Source organism: Podarcis bocagei, assembly GCF_964188305.1.
Source record: "Podarcis bocagei genome assembly, chromosome: 7".
NCBI classification, from domain to species: domain Eukaryota; kingdom Metazoa; phylum Chordata; class Lepidosauria; order Squamata; family Lacertidae; genus Podarcis; species Podarcis bocagei.
The window spans coordinates 22,804,667-22,826,747 of record NC_138132.1 but is presented as its reverse complement, the minus strand read 5'-3'; the positions used below and the strand labels follow the sequence as shown (position 1 = coordinate 22,826,747).

Below are 22,081 nucleotides of genomic sequence, written 5' to 3'. Positions count from 1 at the left end.
ATATTAGAAGAAATGTGCCTTAAAATGCACACAAATTTTCATACATGCTTTTTGTTTCTTAAGTTGCAATCTTAAGTTTGGGAAAATGAGAAATGGAGGTAAACTGAAATTGACAGGTTCATTCATCGCTAGAGCAGATCCAAGACAGTCTGCCACTTAAACAGAGCTTCACACAGTACAGATCAGTCTGGGGGTAAACATAGCTGCTGTTTATGAAGACATGCTAGAAATCATAGCGTTACATGACTGTCCTGGAGAAAAAGCTGTGTTTGGGCTATTTTCCAATGAGATGAAAAGAAGATCAAATGCTTAGAACCACTTGGGGGTCGTTCAGAGAGGGATGTTTGGGGTATGTTTGGTGTGGTTTTTTTGTGGGGAGGGGGTGGTTGTGTGCTGGGCTGGTTAACTTCAAAGCATGCTGAAGGCATCGCTCCAGGATGAAAATTTAAATGAAATCCAGATTGCTTTTGGAGAACGGTCCCAGCAACTTAACCAGATTCATACCTGACTTCCTTTCTTCCCTTGTCCTGTAGAAACAGTTATCTAGCTGACGAGGGATTCCTGGGCACTGGGGATCCTGTTCTACCCTCCCACCTGATTTCCCAGGCCTTGACTGGTCAGAAGGTTTTGATTCTTAGTGCCAGGGAGATGCTGGGGTGTGTTTTCATGATTCAGCCCCATACCCATTGGTCACAACTTGTTCCAGAGTCACCCAGTGAGTTTAGTGGCTGAGTGGAGACCTGAACCCCCAATCTACCAGGTCTTAGTCCTGCATGCTTATCACGACAGAAGTGTTCAGAAATGCCCTATCACTTCCCGCTCCAAGCACTGAATGAATGCTTGAACAGTTATCCATACAATATGTTCATGGCGGCTGGGGACAGACTGTCTACCTGAAACCTGGGAAGGAGTGGAGAGGAAGGACTGGAGTTCAGTCTTGAGGCTGGACAGTGAAGGTGGGAGGTGCAGAACTCACTGTACAGTAGAAAAACTCGCAACCGCTCTTGTGTCCGGTGATCTCCTGTACGACTCCCAAAATGCACAGGGTCATGAAAGCCAAGCAAAGTCCTCAGTCCAGATTCCTCAGGTTCTTTTTATGCAATTTTAAAGCAATTGTTCTGCCCCATTGCTTGTTCCCACCCACCCCATGCAACTCGGACCAGTAGCACCAGGTCTAAAATGAGAACCTTCCAAATCAGGTTTAAATCTTTCACTTAATTATCACTGAAGTTAGGGTGGCTGCTGGGTTTCCTCCCCGACTCTCCAGAGAGAGAGAGCCTTGTCCAAGGTGTCTGTCTTTGGTAACAAGCCTTTGGAAGAATAATAAAACCGTTACTTTCATCCTTTGGCGAGGTAGGTTCACCTGCCTTCGCTCCTCCCCAACGAAGGTCGAAAGGACGAAATGAGAACTGAAAAGGAAGAGGAGAAAAGAGGAAAACCAGAAGACGACATTCCCATATCCAAACGAGGGGAGCCAGCCCGGATCAAGATCTTTGAAGGAGGGTGAGTATTGTGCTTCGCACTCCATCTCCCGTTGCTTCTGTCTGATGGAAAGCTGTCCTCTTGAAAGCAGTTTGTCAGTAAAAGATGCCACATGGAAGTCAGCAGGGAGTCAATCAGGCCTGGCTGTCCATTGTTTCCTTTTCCAAGTCTGTCCATCGCCCTTAAATTCTCTTTGACTTTCATTATCTGTATGCCAATGGAGTAAGCACCGAGTTTCAAAAGAGTTGGACAGAAAACATGTATCTGTCATTCAACCCTTTGCCTATAGAAATTCTGGAGAACTGTGTTGTGAAGGTGCATTGTCCCAGGCAATTTTCCCCAGAGCATTCAGTTTGGACTGAATTCTTTTAAGCATCATATTGGAAGAAGCTGAGAGGACAATAATCTCAAACCTTAGAGGCAGATTGCATTTGTTCACATTGGCACTTCAGCCCAGATAGCGCAAGCATCGCGCATCACCGACTGTACTTGTGGTCACCAAGCTTCCACACAAACTTGTGCGAAAACATACACACTGGATTGTGCAAGACATCACACATCTATTATCCGGACTTTGGGATAAGGTCCTCTCAACCCTCCTCCACCCCTAGCAAACTTCTAAGAGCATTTGCACAGTCCAGATGTTTCCACACATTATTTTTATTCTCTGGATTGGGGTCCTAACTGTCCCAAAGTTTATCAGTTTTATCCATAGATATAATCCAAGAGTGGGGAACCTGCAGCACTTCTGATATTGTTGGACTACAACTCCCATCAGCCCCAGTCACCATGGTACAGGATGATAGGCTTTGTAGTCTGACAACATCTGGTGGGCCACACGTTTCCCTCCACAATATTTTGTGTTCATTTCTTCTGAATTATCAAGAGTTTTGATTTGTGCTCAAACTGCAGCGGTGTGGAATGGAGAATATAGACACCCTTAAATAAACCCTTAAGCCCTTCCCCACAATTTTAGCCATATCAAGACCTCCTTGTAGCCAATAAGGATGTGCTTACTTTTACCGTGCCTAGTTATGGAATTTGTTGCCACAAGATGTGTAATGGCCACCAACTTGAACAGCTTTAAAAGGTAACCACATAAATTCATGGGGAATAATGAGCTGTCTTGATAACTATATGCAAATCTCTAGGATCAGAGGCAGCAGGACTACTGTTTCCCAAGGAGCAATAGCAAGCAAGGGCTATTGTCTTTCTGTTCTGCTTGTGGGTTTCCCAGAGGCAGCTGGTTGGCCACGGTGTGAAACAGGATGCTGGACTAGACAGGCCTTTGGTCTGACCCAGGAAGACTCTTCTTATGTTCTTCTTAAACAATAGATAAAGGTGCTGCCTCTCAAGGTTAGGGGGACACACACTCCACATGGTTTAAATTCAATACTGGTTTCTGCTTTAACACCCAAACTTCACTTGTAAATCAGGATGAGCTTTTTTTGTTGAAGAAGGAGGGAGATTATCCAAATGCTGATATTCTGCATATATTTTTAAAAGGCTGTTGTTTGGGGCACTGTTGCAATATCAGAAACACCCCCCCCCCAATGATATTGCTTGGAATAGCCAAGCCAGAGGTCAGCAATCCTTTTGTGTGTGTGTGTGTGTATGTATGTATGTGTGCGTGTGTGTGTGTGTGAGAGAGAGAGAGAGAGAGATGGCTGCAATGTTTAACTGATAAAAGCAGTTTGATTGATTAAACAGTTTTTGATTAGCAATAGGGAAGGATTGAGCTCAGATTCTGAGCTCTTGAGCTCAGATTCAGGAAAGCAGACACCCCTGACTGAATCTGGGTGGATCATGAGTCAGATCAGTTCATGGATCACCAAGAGTTGCGTGTTACCTCCTAAAAATGTATTCATCTTTTAAACTTTTCAAAATAGGGCCTCTGGCTACCCAGGGCTTAGGCAGGGCTTTTTGCTGCTGCACACTTTGAGCACAACTACGTTAAGATCTGCTCAGCGCACCAGCACTGAGCCCTTGCTATATTTGTTCTTAAAGCAAGCAGTGGCAAGAAGCCCTATGCCACAAGATGTGTAATGGCCACCAACTTGCTGCTAAGGGTGCCAACTTGAATAAAATATTGGGGAGACCCAGGTAAGCCCCGCCCTGCATAATCAATCACATAATGTGGTGCACATACTCCATTAGAATGGCAATGCCCATCAACTTTGGGGGGCAGACCCCTCAAATATTTTATGGGGGGACCGAAGCCCTCTCAGCCCCTAGTTGTTTGCTTCTATGGTAGCTGCTCCAGGCCCTGGGCACTTGGGTGCCCTGTTTAGTGAAGGAAACATTATTGGAGGACCAGGGACAATGCACAACCCCAAGGCCTCCAATAATGTTCATATTTTTAACAAAATCTGTTTCTGTGCAGATTAATGGAATTGCATTAAATATATTCCTGGAAAATGGAAGGGAACAGACTTTTTCTCATCCTCATGCCTTACTAGGACATTAATGGGTCCATCCATTCCTACTTTGATTTTAAAAAGTGTTCTTTATTAACTGGATAATACTCATAGATCTGCAAATACCATAATTTTAATACAGGTACTTATAAAAACTGCAGATAGCAAGAACCATTTTGGAAGCAGAATTTCTCCTCTCACACACACAGGAGGGAATTCCTCTTCTATGGTGCTGCCTGCTGTAACATATTTGTGTGTAATGGGAAAAGTGTGCTTTTTCATTTCAGAATTCTTGCTTTTCCTTTATTAATTCCATTTCCACCCTGCCTTTCTTCCATGATGGGCATCCTGTTCTTCTCAGGGTTGGCACTCTCAGGGGAAGCGGAAACCATTAGACTTGAGTTTCTTTGAGACAAATCATGGCAAGCCAAGTTGTTTTAAGAAGAAGCTAGGACAATGGACAGCTCCCAGCGGCCCCTTATTGGCCGAGCAGTGGGAAGAAGATCTCAGCAAAGATCTGAGACCCCCTGAAGACTTAAGAAGACGGCCCAAGTCTGTTTACTCCACCTCCTTGGAGGAGCTGACAGTGCCCCATTCTGCAGTTGCTGGCTGCAGTTGTTCCCACTTGTGGAAGAGGTAGGATTAGTTTTGAGAAAGGGCAGGTGATGACAAGATAGAAGTTTGTAAAATTATACATGGCATGGAGAATGTGGATAAAGAAAAGTTTTTCTTCCTCTCTTATAATACTAGAACTGAATGATGGAAGATTCAGGGAAAAGAAAAGCAAGTATTTCTTCATGCAGCCCATAGACAAACCTTGGAACTTGCTCCCGCAAGAGACAGTGAGAACCACCAAGATGGATAGTTTTAAAACAGGATTAAATAAATTCAGGGATAATAGGTTGTCAGTGGCTACTAACCATTATGGCTATGGTTATGTTTCTGAATACCAGTTGTTGGGAACTGCAGGTGTTGCTGTTGTGCTCATATCCTGTTTGCAGGCTTCTCACCAGTTTGAAATATACTCGGAGTTGAGTGTTGATTTCATATTCTTTAATTCAGCTCATGGTAAACATTGAGCGAGTGCTTTCCCCCAAAATGGGTCCCGCGTGATTGGCTGATTCAACTCCCCTCCTGGAGCTTGATTGGACTGCTCCTCCAGGCCAATCAGGTTGCTGATTCACTTCCTCCTGGAGCCTGATTGGGCTGCTTCTGCAGGCCAATCAGGATACTGATTCACTTCCTCCTGGAGCCGGATTGGGCAGCTCCTGTAGACCAATCAGGTTGCTGCCTTCTAGGATCCTACCTGCCTATTGTTCTAGGATACAAGCTCAGTACATAACAGGGTTCTAATGCAATATCATTAGGGACTCATTCTCTAAGTCTGAGGGAGGTAGAAAGGTTACATCCTCAGGCCAGGAAGTAAAAACCAAGGCAGGGGAGAAGCCCATGCCCTGTGGATTCTGTATAATACAGTGGTACCTAAGGTTAAGTACTTAATTCGTTCCGGAGGTCCGTACTTAACCTGAAACTGTTCTTAACCTGAAGCACCACTTTGGCTAATGGGGCCTCCTGCTGCTACTGCACCGCCAGAGCCCGATTTCTGTTCTCATCCTGAAGCAAAGTAACCTGAAGTGTATGTAACCTGAAGCGTATGTAACCTGAGGTACCACTGTAATGAATTCCAAACTTGCTGCCTGATTTCAGGTCAACTGTGTTCAAAATACACGCTTGTGCCTGCCACTAACTTCATGTATTTCCAACAAACAAAGAATGGCAGGCCTGCACATTGACAGGCCTACAAAGTGCCATTGATTCCAGTAGGAGCTTTGCTTGAATTCAAGCGAAGAGAGAGTTGCAGCCTGAATGTTTGATTCCAAATGTGTCTGGGGGAAAGATATTGGAACATCGTAGCACAATGCTGATGTCATTCTGTGTAACTTTAGGTTTGTAGTTTTTTGTTTTAATGTTGCTTTTGGACAAGTCATTGCCTGAGTTTCCCTTTTGTGCTTTTGAATTATTATTCTTTCTTTTTGTGTATGTGTGTCTCCCCTGGAAACTGTTTGCAACCCCTGAGCTGCTCCCAAATATCATGAAGGCTTTACTTTCCAATTTCTTACCCAGATGGAGGCATTCCATCGTGCACAGCCGGTTTATGCTGCATGCATCAAGCAATGGTACATGACAGACAGCTCTCTCAGAAAGTGCTTTGAAGAGCTTGTGATAGTTATTGAAAAGTTAAAAATAGCTGCAAGATAAATCCTTTCCCCACCCCCCAACCCAGTCACTTGAAACACCAAGATGACTGCCGTTCAATATGCAATGTTAGCTGGAAAGACTATCAACCCACACTGGGAAGGCTTCATGGTAGAGCACATGCAAGGAAAAGCAGTGGCAGATTTTGGACCCTGAAATTTCAGCAACGCCCTATGAGATGCTAAAATTTGGTGCTCCCACCTTTCGTGCTCCGTTCAACATAATTGTTGCAGCACCCCCTATGGTTCCAGCAACTAGTGTGGCCAAACTGGTTACTCTACCCTAAAACTGCATCTGCAAAAAGTCCCAGGTTGTTGATGTTGTTAATTAGACATACATTTCCAGTTTGTTAATTTCCAGGTAGCAAATGGTGGGACAGATATCTACCTGAGAGCCATTGCCAGTCGGAATAGGCCAGGAATGGGGCATCTTGTGGCCTTCCAGATGTTGCTGGACTCAGCTCCCATCACCCTTGACCATTAGCAGTGCTGGCAGGGGCTAGTGGGAGTTGGAGTCCCCAGGATGCAGTGATGGTCACCAACTCTGATGGAAGACCAGACAAATGCATGGAGGCAAAAGCTATCAATGGTTGCTAGCTCTGATGGCTGTGCTCTGCCTCCATGGTCAGAGGCAGTGATGCTTCTGAATTCCATCTAGTTTTTATTTAGGAACCAATTGAAAACTGCATATGCTGTCTCAGATATTGAAGGGACAGTAGGAATAAGGACCCTGAGAAGTTGTCCAACATAGTTTTGTGGGCTTAAGAGATTTGACAAGATTTTTTGTGAGCTATTTATCTGCAGTCATCTATTGGGGCCCTTCTGGTGGTACCACGTACACCAGAATTTCATTTAATGGTGATTCAGGCGAAGTTCTTCAGTGAAGTAACACCTCCTTTGCATAACACACTGCCCATTGAAGTTCAACAGCCTCGGACATCATAGACGTGTCATTGGATGCTAAAAACTTTCCTGTTTCTTCTACTGGCTTTCCTAGAAGGATGAGCTGACTCATGGTCAGTATCAGATTTCTTTTGGGAAACCGCTCTTATGTGTTGTCTTTTTATTTTTGTACAACGCCGTGATATTTGCTAGAGCCAGGGCTTTTTCAGCTGTAGCTCCAATCTGGTGGAACGCTCTGTCACAAGAGACTAGGGCCCTGCGGGACTTGACATTTTTCCGCAGGGCCTGCAAGACAGAGCTGTTCCACCAAGCCTTTGGTCAGGGCACAGCCTGACTCCCTCCTTTGGCAATCTTCACAGAACTTTGGCCTAATGGATTGGCATCAATTTGAGTTGAATTAATTTTATAATGAAATGATTTTAGAATGTTGTACTATTTTATTGTTGTTAGCCGCCCTGAGCCCGGCTTCGGCTGGGGAGGGTGGGATATAAATAAAATTTATTATTATTATTAATGGTTAGTGGTCTGTAAAGTTTCCTGATCAGTAAATAAATGGCCAGTCAATTTTGCTTATGTGAATTGCTGCTAGCTGGAATAGCTGTATACAACTTGAGCCCTCCATACTTAGAGAGAGAATGTTCCCTGACAATATTTTTTTGCCATCAGGTGTTGACCTTTAAAGGCAGAGTTAGAAAACCTGTGGCCCTCCAGATGTTGTTGGACTCCAGTACTCAAGAATGGTGTGACTTCTAATCCAACAACAGCCGAGGGTGAGGCTACAGGTTCGCTGTTCCTGTTTTAATGGCAGGAGACTTATACAATTTTTTAAACTCTTTGTGCGTAAAAGCATAGTCTAAATGGGAGAGAGTAGACAGCCAAAAGACTGATAATTGAACGTATTCTGAGTTTTATTTTATTTTTTAAAGAGAGTTGATGTCTGAAACACTTAGCAGGGGTTTATTTTTCTTGCTTTAATACGAAGGACACACTGGTAAGTTAGATTCTTTTTATAATATGGGCTTGGCTAGGAAAGCAATAGAGCAGCCTGAAGAACTAAGCTATCTTCTCTCCCCCACCTCTCTTAAAATGGATTAGATGAAACTTTTGTTCCTAATAAAAATAGCAGAAAATGGAGCAGGCAGCATAAAATTAGAAGGATGGCCTGTTATGGAATGACTTTATTTTATTTTATTTTATCGTGATAAAATATTTTAGTTGTCCTTGACATAAGTGGGCAGACAATACAAATCGATAGAGCACTACTCAGACAGCTGGATGCAAGCTATCACCAAGATTCATGAGATTTTACCTAATTTGATCCTTCAAATTGATGCTTCAAATAGATGTTCTGTGCTATTAAAAAAAGTGTGATGCTTCTCACCAACAGAAATTAATGTAAGCTAGTACTGTATATTAAAGTGTCCTCTGCTGACAATATATTTGTGAGTCTGGCAAAGCTCCAATTCATATGGAGAAGTCTCAATCTAATAGACTTAGAATGGGTATTGTAATCCTCCTCTCTCTCCCCCCCCTTAAATAAAAAACTTATGGTTTATTAAACCTTGGTTTCCCCTTGCATCTTAACCAGGAAACCATAATACAGTGGTACCTCGGGTTAAGTACTTAATTCGTTCCGGAGGTCCGTTCTTAACCTGAAACTGTTCTTAACCTTTAGCTAATGGGGCCTCCTGCTGCTTCCGCGCTGCCAGAGCACGATTTCTGTTCTCATCCTGAAGCAAAGTTCTTAACCCGAGGTAATATTTCTGGGTTAGCGGAGTCTGTAACCTGAAGCATATGTAACCTGAAGCGTATGTAACCCGAGGTACCACTGTATAATCAAATAGACTGAGACTTAGTTTAGTGCCCAGATGCTCTCCTCGTCTCCCTCTCGCTGCAATTAAAAGCCTCTAGAGTTTGTTGAACCTGTTTCCCACCACGGATGAAACAGAAAACTGTGATTTAATGTACTACACAGAGAATGAGCATCATGCCCCCATGCTCTCCTCTCTCCCCTTTCTCACTGCAATGGAAAACTTCTGGAGTTCGTTAAGCCTTGGTTTCTGATTATATCTGAACCGGGAAATCATGATTTATTCTTGTACTATAATGTGGTTTCATATCCCGGATTGAAGCCCAGGAGTGAACCAGTTTCCCAGGGAAGCAGTGGCGGACTTACATTTTTGAGGCCCTGAAGCTTAAACTGTCCTTCACAACCAACGATGAGGGCTGGGTAACCACAGTTATCTTCTTCAGTTGGGTTGTTCCATGACAGATCACAACACCTTTACAATATCTGTGCTACTGACACTCAAACTTTGGGATGTTTGAAATCTATGCAAGAACAAAAACCAATCAATTTGAGTCGTGCTACTCAGACTGAGTCTACTAAACTCCAGATTTTTTTAAACAATGTGGTCTAAAGTTTCTTCTGGGCCCCCTCCGGGATTAAGTGCCCTGAAACTTAAGCTTCCTTAGTTTCATAGAAGGTCCATCTCGGCTAGGAAGTTAGGGTTAAGAGTCTCTGGAAGCCTTTTGTTACAGTGCAGAAGAAAGAGACTGGAGGGCAGGAGGTAGCCTACAGATGCGCTACTTGGCCCAAAGTTCAAGAATTGAACCTGCAGTCCTGTACACCAAGGGAAGCCAACACAGAACCTTCGAGATTGTTTTGGACTACAACTCTTTGTGACTGATGGTGAGGTCTGTTGGTTGCAGTTGTAGTCCAGAAAATTTGGCAAGTCCAAAGTTGGGGGAAGGTGCTCTAGACCTTTTTTTGCTGCCATATAAAATTGAAATAAACTTCTCTGTTTAGAATATTGGTATGCCTGAGGTTTTCTAGCCTGTCTTTACCATTCTGGAGTCACAGGCATGATAGATGAGTCCATTTTAACAGAGGCCAAGCGTCTGGAATAATAAAAAAACCTCCATATTAAGATGAAGTTTCAGAAGTCCGGGCAGACATAGGGATTGGAGACCTTTCGTATTATTGATTCTGTGATGCAATCCCTGCAGCGAACTGCGAGGAAATGCTTAAGAGGCCTGGCCATCTGCAGATTTTAACGTTTGCAGCTTGTTCTGTACAGATGGGTATCTTATAGCAACATGAGAAGTTGCCTTATAGCAGCTCAGTAGGATCGGTTCTGACTGGCAACTTCTCTCCAGTGCATCAGGTCTTCTTTTTTATTTGGACCTGCACCTTAATATATGTTTCCTACCAGAGCTGGCAGGAATTGAATCTGGGGTCCTTGCTAAAAGTCCCACATTCAGCCCTGGCATTTTCAGGTAGGACTAGAAATGTCCCTTCCTTGAAGTTCTAGATTGCTGCTGCCAGTCTGCTTCTTGGTTTCCCAGATTTTTATATAGGCGGGCTCTCCTTCACTCAAGTTGTTTAAGTAGATGGACGCTGTGGTTGTGTCCTGCAGTGAGCAGGGGCTTGGACACCACAACCTCTAAAGTACCTTCCAACTTTATGCTTCTGAATATTGCCTCTTTCTTTACCAGGTGGGCGAGTGTTTTGGTTTGTGTTTCGTTCTTGCACCGACTTTCTTCTGCTCTTCACATTATTTAACCGGTCAGTGTTAGCTATCACCTCAGCCTGCTTGTGAAGCAGTAGCTGTCCCTTCAGAGCGGAGAGATCACTTGCAGATGTTTTCCATCAGAGCGTGGAGGAACCCGTGGTTTTTTGAGGCTTATGGATTTTTTTGACATCCTCGTTTAAACAAACAATTTAATAACTGGAATTATGTGGTTTTTCAGGGTTTCCAAGAAGCCAAACTGTTGTGCCGCCCGTCTCAGGTTCACTTGTCTTGAATTCAGTCCCATGTCTTGTACATGCCAGGAGATGGATTTCTGCTTTCCATATGCTGCTCCTAAATGTAATGGTTAGAACACCTCCATGTGGAAAAATTCTCTCGAAGGGGATCTGACTGGGGGGCAGGGGGGTAGGTTTGAGAAAGGTTTTGGTGTGCATGTGAATTTTTGCAAAACGCTTTCCATGAAGTGCTTATCATTGGCTGGTCTTTTCCTTTTGCGACTACTCATGATGCAACTTACCACGATGGGCAGCGAATATCACCTAACCCCCTGGCCACCATTGTTCACTAATGCTTACTTGAATTGTGCAAGTCTCACGAATGTGGTGGCCATTTTTTTTAAAAAAAATGTATGTTTCTGTGTGTCATTTTGCAACAACCCCACTTCCAACCATGATTTCCAGTTTTAGTTGGGAGGCAAATGAAGACCCTGGTTATCTCCAGACAAGCCTATTGCAACGAACTCTACATGGGACTGCCTTTAATGATAGTTTGGACATTTCAGCCAGTGCAGGGTGCAGCTTCTTGGTTGCTTGTGTCGGCCAAGCAATAGGAGCATGTAGCACTGGTCCCATACCAGCTCACTTGGTTTCCCATGCATTTATTGGACCAGTTTAAAGTGCTGGTTGTTACATTTGGAGCCCCAAATTATTCAGAATCCGGTTGTTTGAAGAGCTGCCTGCACCTGTAAAAATTATACACAGTCCTAACATTAACAGTCCTGCTCATTGACCCGCCATTAAGATCCATCCTGTTGATGTGCACAAGAGACAAGGCCTCTTCAGCAGTGTCACCATCATGGTGGAACTCCCTCCTATGGGATATGTGTTTGGCTCCCTCATTGACTGTTTTTAAATGGACCTTCAGGACATGGCTGTGCCAATCTGCTTTTCACTGAATGATCGTGCTGGCATTCTGAAGCTGTGATTTTTTAAAAAACTATCATATTTATTTATTTATTTGGAATAAATTTGTGGGGTTTTTTTATGCAGCTAGCTTAATTAGTCGTGTTTTCGGTGTATTTATTTGTAAACTGCTATGAGAGGGGCTTCTCTTGCCTGGAAAAAGAGTAGATAACAATGATTTAAAGCAAACTATGGTTTGACCAAGGGACACGGGTGGCGCTGTGGGTAAAACCTCAGCGCCTAGGACTTGCCGATCGTCAGGTCGGCGGTTTGAATCCACGTGGCGGGGTGCGCTCCCGTTGCTCGGTCCCAGCACCTGCCAACCTAGCAGTTCGAAAGCACCCCTGGGTACAAGTAGATAAATAGGGACTGCTTACTAGCGGGAAGGTAAACGGCGTTTCCGTGTGCTGCGCTGGCTCGCTAGATGCAGCTTGTCACGCTGGCCACGTGACCCAGAAGTGTCTGCGGACAGCGCTGGCCCCCGGCCTCTTAAGTGAGATGGGCGCACAACCCTAGAGTCGGACACGACTGGCCTTCGGGCAGGGGTACCTTTACCTTTACCTTTTTATGGTTTGATCAAACCATAGTTTGATCAAACTATGGTTTGCCCAAACCAGGATGGTAGTGGAGGTGCACAAGCATTTCTCCCTTTGACCCCCAAATGAATTGGGGGCCCTTCCAGCCTTCCACCTGAACTTAGAAAACTTTTAAGGGATGTGGGGGGTTGAGGTTTACACGAACACTCCAGAGGGGCATGATTCCCAGTGGGCTGCCCGAGAAAGGACTGGGTGCAGTGACTGACTGCCCACTGCATTTCTTTGCTGTCTGCAGAGGAGATGACCAGGGTGAGGGGAGCTTGTCACATCAGGATGGGGCTTCTTCACCAGCCATATTGCTCTCTGTCTCTTGGCCTCCCCCCTCTCCTGCTTCAGCTTCTGATTCTGGACTTCCAGAGACTCTCCTTGCTCACTAAACCTTGTTACTTCCACAGCTCCCACCACTACCTCCTTCCAGGCTTCTCTCTTCTCCCTCTGACCACTCTTCATCATCCCACCAACAATCCCTGGGCTTTTTCCCTTGGTGGTTCCCCACCTAGGGCCTCCCACCATTCCACTGTGTCCGGGACTTGGGCCAGTCACTGCTTCTTAGCTCACACTGCCTAGCAGGGTTGTGTGGATAAAACGGGAATGTGGAGAGAACCCGTACATTGCCTTGAACTTCTTGGAGGAAAGGTGGGATAGTGAATATAATGAGTAAATAAAAATTGAGGCAGGCAGTCCACTTGAGATGAGCTGTCCTCCTCCCTTTCAACTTCACAATTCCATGATTTTGCTCAATGAAACTGAGCAGGGCTGTTTGCCGCCTTGAGCAGCCTGACTCAGTTTCTCTGGAAACCCTTAGAGGTGTGGGGAGGAGTGTGGCGTTTGCCCTCCTAGGTGTGTGACTTCATACTGGGTTCATAGGGAAAGGGTTAATTAATTGTAAAATGACTAACCAATAGGAACCCAAGGGGAGGAGTTAGAGTTAGAGTTGTTAAGAAGTCAGTCTAGAGTTAGAGAAGAGACAGAGAGGATAAGTCTGTGGGTTGGGCTAGTCTGATGTGACAGAGTGAGAGAATCTGTTAAGAGGAGTCAGTCAAACAGGTGAGATATTCAGTGAGAAGGTATTAGGAAGGTATAGGCCAGTAAAGAAACTAAAGTTAAGAAACTGACAAGAATATTATCTGAGAAACCATAAACTTGTTAATACTTATAAAATAAACTTGTTTATTTGGTTCAATTTTAACAACTGTCTGGACTCAGTGTGTACCCGAGAGTAACGGATTGGTGGCAGCGGGGAAGCGAGCACAGTGGTGGCACAGGGATCAATAGACCGTTAAACATCCGGGAACCCTGTGTGATCGCCACAAGGAGGAAGAGGGATTGGGTCGTAGCAGGCGAGGCAAGGAGGGAGGGAGGGAGGGAGGGGGGAAAGTGTTGAAGCCCCAAGGCACCTGTGGCCAAACTAGGTTAGCTGTGACCTCTAATGTTCTTCCATTGGAAAGAATGCATAAGGACTGTTGACTTGGCAAAATCATTTTTAGGAAAAAATAAATGTGAGCCATTAGCTCATCATAAAGATGTATTGGAAGTTAAGGGGAGGGAGGAGACTGTAGCTGCTGGAATGTGGCTTGTTACTCTTGGTGAAATTATATAATGTTGTTGTCCCCCTGTCAAGCAGGAGGTTGTCTTCTTCTTCTCAAGCGTGTGTTTTGTCGTGGGTGACAGCCGTTCCGTTCTATCCCCGGACAACCCAGAACATGTCTGGGTTATGCAAGACGTAAGGAGCGATAGCGGCTGGTTGCTTCTGCGTCAGGCAGCCTCTCTGGGCCTGTGTCACTAGGGCAGCTGAAAACTGTTAACATGAAGAGTCCCATCTGGAATTGTGAATCTGGTTCGCAAACTGTGGCTTCATTCATCTGGCTTCTGGCTAGGCCACAGATGCTTCTGTCAAGGCAAATTCCTTCCGCACAGATGACAGACTCTTTGTGCGTGTTTGTGTGTGTGTGGCTGCTCTTGGTGACTGGGAAAGGAGCAGATTTTGGGGAAGAGAATATCAGGTGATTGCAAGATTGCATGCTGTTCCATAATGCAAGATGAGCAGATAACAGGCATCTGCCCTGCAGAGGGCAGTTCTTGGGGGACGTTGATCATCTACTCGTTTTGCCTCTACACCAGTTCCTCGTTTGTTTCTCCACTGCGGATGAGAGGAACAGCAGCAGCTGAGTGGTGAAGTTCTTGGTCCTGGGTTCAATTCCCAGCATCTCCTGGTAGGGCTGGAAAAAACCACTTTCTGAAACGGCAGTGAGTTACTTTCACCCATCAGTGCAGAACAGCCTTCCCTAGCTTGGGCCACATTCGTGACATACATTTAGAACACTATGGTGACACTTTAAACATTCATGACTTCCCCTAAAGAATTCTGGGGATTGTAGTCTGCTAAGGGTGCTGAGAGTAGTCAGGAGACCCCCTTTCCCTTCCCTGAGCTACAATTCCCAGGGTACCTTGTGTTCCACTTTGGGAATTGTACCTGTGTGAGAGAAATGGGGATCTTCTAACCCTCCATACCTTTAACAAACTACAGCTCCCTTGTTTGCCATATTTTGAATCACATCAGTAAATTTATTTATTTATCGGTATTAATTTCCTAAAATTTATATAGCGCTCGATTGTAAAAACAACAGCAACAAACCTCAGTGTGTTTTACAGGAAGAATAAAACAGTAAAATTATATGTAAAAACAGGTTTTTAAAACATTCTAAAATAATTAAAGTCAGCAATAAGCTAAAAGCATATCAAAACATATGTCTGCATTCTACATATCTGGGCAAGCTTGTCTAAATAAAAATGTTTTTGCTTCCTTACCTTTTGTCACCAATAAGGCTTGCCCCTGTCTCTTCATTTTGTGAGAGTTGGGTTTATGTGTCTCCCTGCAGCTGAATGGGAAAGCTTCCAAGTGGCAATTTCACAGCCCCGCTAAGACCTCACTGGGCAGCTGGCTAGACCCCAGAAGCATTTTTTTCCCATCACTGACCTGGGAATTGTTTCTTGCCTTCCTGCTCACTCAGCAGTCGTGCCCTTCCAACGTGCGAGATCTGCGAGGGATTCCATTCCTGTTTTGTCAGGTTTCCCAGCTGCTTGCGGCTCCGCTCTTGCACGTGGGTGTGGTATAGCATCTGGGAACAGACAGTCTGGCAAAATTCCCTGGCCCTGGGGTTCCCTGTCTGCAGGAATATGACCTGCTCCAATTTGCATCGGAGAGCAATCGCTTGAGAACAACAGAGTCTAATGGGAAGCTAGGTAAATGTTGGGGTGGATGGTTTTGGGGTTTCTGAAGAGCCACCTGGTGCCAATTAAGTGGGGGGGGGAGGGAGGAAAGGGCATATTTTACAACCGTTACCTCTCAAATAAACTACTGGAATTGGAGATAATGCAGAAACTCATATTTTGGGGCTCAGAAATACAAGCCTTTGGACTCGTGACGTTCACCCCAAAGGCAAGGTGAGCGTTATGTCCCCAACGCTTCTCACTCAGATTTTAATTGGAACTTACTGGAGAAAATACTGCACTCCTTTCCCTCCCAGCCAGAGTGGTGCATGCCCCAAATCTTCACCCTCCACACTCTGGTGATCCTTCAAGAGACCACATAACACAGGTCCTGAAAGACCTACATTGGCTCCCAGTACGTTTCCGAGCACAATTCAAAGTGTTGGAGCTGACCTTTAAAGCCCTAAATGGCCTCGGCCCAGTATACCTGAAGGAGCGTCTCCACCCCCATCATTCAGCCTGGACACTGAGGTCCAGCTCCAAGGGCCTTCTGGCAGTTCCCTTGCTGTGTGAAGTGAGGCTGCAGGGAACCAGGCAGAGGGCCTTCTTGGTAGTGGTGCCCACCCTGTGGAACGTCCTCCCATCAGATGTCAAGGAAATAAACAACTATCTGACTTTTAGAAGACATCTGAAGGCAGGCCTGTTTAGGGAAGTTTTTTATGTCTGATGTTTTATCGTGTTTTTAATATTCTGTTGGGAGCTGTCCAGAGTGGCTGGGGAAACCCAGCCAGATGGGCAGAATAATAAATAAAATATAAATAAATAAATCCCTTTCCTACTTGCCCGCTTAACTCTGCATTTCCAGAGGTGGTGCGAAGTAGAGGGAGGGCAGTCTCTCCCTCTGTTCTGTTCCAACATAAGTAGCCCTGGGAAATGTAATATTCCCAAGGACGCCAAATGGCTTGATTTTGTGATGTGGTACAGAGAGAATGGCTCAACTTAATCCAACCCAATTCAAGCCTGGGAGAGCTTGAATTGCTAGTTAATTTTAGTTCAGTGTCTACCTCTTTCTGCCAAGACTAATGTGTTATCACAATTCAGTCCCTGGCATCTCCAGCTACAGGTGGTGGTCTAGAGACCCCTGTTCCCCTGTTTCCAGTGTGGTGTAGTGGTTAAGAGCGGTAGACTTGTAATCTGGTGAACCGGGTTCGATTCCCTGCTCCTCCACATGCAGCTGCTGGGTGACCTTGGGCCAGTCACACTTCTCTGAAGTCTCTCAGCCTCACTCACCTCACAGAGTGTTTGTTGTGGGGGAGGAAGGGAAAGGAGATTGTTAGCCGCTCTGAGACTCCTTCGGGTAGTGATAAAGCGGGATATCAAATCCAAACTCCTCCTTGCTATAGTGCCCAGAGTGGCTTAACAGTCAAGCCCTCTTCCCAGGGATTTCTGGGAACTGTGGTTCTCTGAGAGGAAAACGGGTGTCCTAACAAGTTAAATGACTACATCTCCCAGGATTCTTTGGGGGAAGCCACAGCTGTGGGATGGTACTGCTTTAAATGTACAGATAGGCCCCAGGTTAAAATGGGAGCAGACCACTCACAAACTAATGCAAGGGTGAGGGGGGCATCTCTCTCGCTCCCTCTGTCCTTATTTCTTGTGGGGGGGGATCTATCAGGAGTGGCATGCAAGGAGTGGGTGGGGCCAAACCAGCAAGTGGCATGGGCCGGGTCAGAGCCCAAAGTAGGTAGGATGCCCTCTTTCTGTTTGCTACCTCCTTTTCCAATCCTGTTCTGCCATATTTGGACATCGTGGGAAAGCCAAACTTGTTCCAAACAGAGAGCCCAGAGCATTTGGGGAACAGAGAGTATGTGAGTCCCAAGCACGGCCAGGGCATGCGACTGTGTTTTTCACGGTGATAAGCACACGCGAGTCTCCAAAGCACTCCGCTCTGTGCATTGTGTTGCTGCATCAAAATGCCCCCAGTGGCTTTTTCCAAATGAAGCTGAACCTTCGCCAAGATTGTCCTAGTCTAGGCTATTTTTGCTGGGGCAGGATTGATCTGCTTCTAAAACTCTCTCTCCTTAACCCCCCCCCCCCATGCGATGTCTGTGTCTTGCTTTTAAGTCTGTTGGCAGGCACCCAGTCAGCCACAGCTGTGCCACGGCCTTTCTGCAGAATCGCTGCTGGTTCATGAGAGTGCGGGGTGCCAGTATCTTCCTTGACATAGCAAATTCTCATGAAAACCAATAAACCACGTTTAAGAAAAGAAAAGAAAAGAAAAGGGGATAGGAGAAAGTTTGCGGCCTGTTGTCCGGCAAATGATCTTATTCTTGGCCAGCTGGGGTAGCATAATTATTAACAGTGCAATCCTAGACTCGTCTACTCCGAACCAAGCTCTATTGAGTTCAATGGGGCTTGCACCCAGGTAAGAGAGTATAGGATTGCAACCAAAGAGACTGAGTTATGAAGCAATACCTCCCTGGTTTGAAACTCACTAGATGATTTTAGGCCAGCTGCTGCTATCTGCAGCTTGGGGATTATATGAGACTTTTGGGTATAGGGCAGTATAGAAAATAACTAACTCACTCACTCACTCACAACACCAACTCACTTTACAGCAGGCATAGGCAAACTCCGGCCCTCCAGATGTTTGGGACTACAATTCCCATCATCCCTAGCTAACAGGACCAGTGGTCAGGGATGGTGGGAATTGTAGTCCCAAACATCTGAACATCTGGAGGGCCGGAGTTTGCCTATGCCTGCTTTACAGGTTTGCTTTAAGGCCCTACTGGTGTTGACGGACTACAACTCCCATAATCCTTGACCATTGGCCATGCGTGCTGGGGTTGAGAGGAGCCCAGAGTCCAACAGCATCTGAGTGGGACAGGATCCCCATCTGTGCTGTAAGACATTAATGTGAAAAGTTCTGAAGACTTAAAAGTACTATACAAATGTTAAGGGTTGTTATGCCAATAATAATAATTGTACCCCACCCATCTGACTGTGTAGCCCCAGCCACTCTGGGATTATTAATGTTTGTAAACTTAAAAATGCTCACTTTTAAGTAGCCCTAAATGTAGCAACATTTGGAGGGCACTAGGTTGCGGAAGCCTGCTTTAAATATATTCTATTTTGTTAAACTTAGCAACTTCCTCCTTTACACTTAGCCATGGTTTGGTTTGGCTTGGCATTAACATGCAAACTGAGGATGCTTTCTGATTGCACTCTATTTCATTTTCCTGACTTTTCCTTGCCTTATAATTTTTGCCTTTTACAGTGGTGCCTCGCAAGACGAAAATAATCCGTTCCGTGAGTCTCTTCGTCTAGCGGTTTTTCCGTCTTGCGAAGCAACCCTATTAGCGGCTTAGCGGATTAGCGCTATTGCGTGTCAAAACCCCTCCCCCAGAAAGAAAGACACAGGACACGATGTTTAAGTTTAATGGGCATGAAATGGCCACAACTTTATTGATTAGAGAATTGAAGGTATTGGCCCTAGGCATTGGCTCCTATCCGCTACCCGGCATGATGTCCGGGAAGGGTTAACACTAACCGTGGGAGGCCCCCGTTGGAGTACGCCAACTAGGATCCCACGGGTGTCACCGCTTGGGGCGTGCCGGGGGCCCTTACCTAGGTAGGTTTCGGACAAGACAACGCCCCTCGGAGTCCTGTACCGGACTACCCCATTTCCTGGGGGAAGGTGATGGCGTTCCTTCCCCCCCCATCCATTTGCATAACAATTGAACCCCAGCCAATGCCTAACCGCCAATACAGGGAAAGTTGTGACGGTTTGCTACGAGGTAGGCGAAAAAACCAACTGGCGGAAGATCACCAACTTGGAAAAATTCCTACCAGGCCCCTTGCGGCGACCAACCGAAGTCCATAGCAAGGTCATGACTACCTACGGCTACCTAAACGTCTAAGGGTGGGTGGGATGGGAAAACCTCTCAGCTGGTCGGGAGTGAAGAGGGCGGACCCTGGCCGTGCCCGGCTTAAATTACCTTAAGCCACGCCTCCCCCCGGCCCGCCGATAGGTGGGCGGGGTCGCGAGCACGCCCAGGGATTCCCCCAACTCTCGCGGGGGCCAAGGTTAGCCCCCGCGCTTGGGGAGGAGGGGCTAGACCGCAACCCCATCTCCTCCCCATAGTCGGAAATGGCTTTGCGTGTCAAAACCCCTCCCCCAGAAAGAAAGACACAGGACACGATGTTTAAGTTTAATGGGCATGAAATGGCCACAACTTTATTGATTAGAGAATTGAAGGTATTGGCCCTAGGCATTGGCTCCTATCCGCTACCCGGCATGATGTCCGGGAAGGGTTAACACTAACCGTGGGAGGCCCCCGTTGGAGTACGCCAACTAGGATCCCACGGGTGTCACCGCTTGGGGCGTGCCGGGGGCCCTTACCTAGGTAGGTTTCGGACAAGACAACGCCCCTCGGAGTCCTGTACCGGACTACCCCATTTCCTGGGGGAAGGTGATGGCGTTCCTTCCCCCCCCATCCATTTGCATAACAATTGAACCCCAGCCAATGCCTAACCGCCACTCGAGCAAAGCTCGCCGCCAATACCTTCAAACCTGTAACCAACTCCTACGCCCTGCTAAGGAAACCCCTGAACCCAGGACCTAATCCCCGCTATGATATCACCCAACCATAGGTCGTTCCCTGCATCTGACAGATGCACGCCATCCCTTCTGTAGAGGGCCTCGTTGCTGAACTGGATGCCCGGGTGTCTGATGACGAACCCGCCCAGAGCTGCCACTCTACGTTCCACCGCTCGTTCTAAAACCTTTCTCGCCTTGTTGACTCCTACTGGGCTCACGCAATCTCTCCATGTCCTCCTCTCAAGCAACGAGGACCAAATTATTGTGATATGTGGGTATGCAATTACCAACTCGGTCAGATCATCAAAAATGTGCCACCTCAGATCGATCGCCTTGCGATAAGCGAGATCGTTTTCCCCCAATTGAATCACTAGGGCGTCAGGCGGACCCTCGGCCGCAGCCCTGGCCATCACGGCTGGTTTGAATTCACTCCAGCGCATCCCTCTACGCGCTATCCAAACCAGCTCCACCCTGGGATGCAAACTCAGGTTGCCGCCCAGACCGCTTCTCAAGGCATGAAACTTGGCCCAGTGCACGATGCTGTGGCCCACCAACCAAATGCGCAATCTCGTGGGTTCTGAAAGGCAAATAGAAAAGTGGGTGGAGGTCAGGGGTGTAACACGCAGTCACAAGTTGCTTCTCACATAGGCCTTGTACGCGTTAGATTTCCACCTCCCCAAGTCTTTAATCCTCTCCGTGGGGAGCCCCATATGTACTGCAGTGGTGGCTGCGCCAATACGGAAGGAGTGAGCAGCAAATTCTGATGCCGGGAAACCACAAGCCGACAATGCCGACCGCATAACCCTGGTGAACTGGTGTCTAGTAAGGCGGGATCCGTCCGCATGTATCAGAAGCGGACCGGGTCCGCTAGGCCTTAGGTAAAGAAAACGCCTCGTGTCCCGAACCGGACAAGGGCCCTTCCCGAGAGCTGCTGGCAGCCGGAGCAGGGCCCCCTTGCCCTGCTGATCTGTCTTTGAGCTCCGCACCCGCACTATGAGATCGGTTCTAGAAAGGGTCAGGTCGCTCATCAAAATTCCCCTCTGAGACTGGGTGGCATCCCCTTCACATACTACCTCGCCTACACGTAGGGCGCCGAAGAAAGCTATGGAAAACGCTGCTGAGAATAAACGCGCTTCGTGCTTTGACCAGCAAATTTCACGAAGAACTTTGTGAATCTTAAACAGAATTTCATAAGTTACGGGCCGCCTCCTGTCCGCACATGGGGGTTGCTGTCTGCGCCATCCCTCCAGAGTTTTGCGCACAATGAAGGCTGCGCAGGGGTCTTTCTCGAAAAATGTTTTACAAAAATACGAGATCCCTGCTGAGTGAATATTGAGTGTTTTAGGAGCCCGGCCTAACTCCCTCATGTGTGCCAAGTAGCGGAGGACCTCCCTGGTTGAGGGAGTGGTGTGACTACTAGAGCCAGGGATGCGTGCGCGAAATCTTAAAAAATCGACCCAAGCCTTCTTATACGATCTCATTGTGGACGGGGCCACTGCACCGAATACTCCCTTCATTATGTCTCGCTCCCAATCCTCCAGAGATGCTCCGGGAAAGGCATCGATGATTGGTCCGCTTCTGGCGCTAACGAGCGGAAGCGCTCCATCTGAAAACGAGATAGAGCGTCCGCGATGTCATTATTAATGCCAGGCACGAATTTGGCTGAAAAGTAAATATTCTGTTCTAAACACAGAAGGACAAATGCGCGCAATAGGTTACCCACTCTGGTGGACCGTGCAGATTGCCTAGCAAGGACCGCTACCACTGCTTGATTGTCGGTGTTAAAACAAACCCTGCGATTACGAAATTGATCCGCCCACAAATGCACCGCTACGACAATCGGGAAGAACTCCAAGAAGGTAAGATCCCTGGTGATGGGCTGCCCTTGCCACTCCGCGGGCCAC

General features: G+C 46.6%; 1 protein-coding gene across 8 annotated transcripts in view; it reads left to right on the top strand.

The window, feature by feature from the left end:
- Positions 1-22,081, top strand: part of HIVEP3 (HIVEP zinc finger 3) — a 259,289-nt gene that overhangs the window by 193,233 nt on the left and 43,975 nt on the right. For all 8 annotated transcript variants that reach the window (XR_014010093.1, XM_081201849.1, XM_081201854.1 and 5 more), the window contains one exon: positions 1,358-1,503. Coding sequence is in view for 7 of the 8 variants with exons in the window: in XM_081201849.1 (XP_081057975.1) it covers positions 1,358-1,503 (146 nt within the window). In the remaining variant the exon portion in view is untranslated. The remainder of the gene's footprint in view (positions 1-1,357; positions 1,504-22,081) is intronic.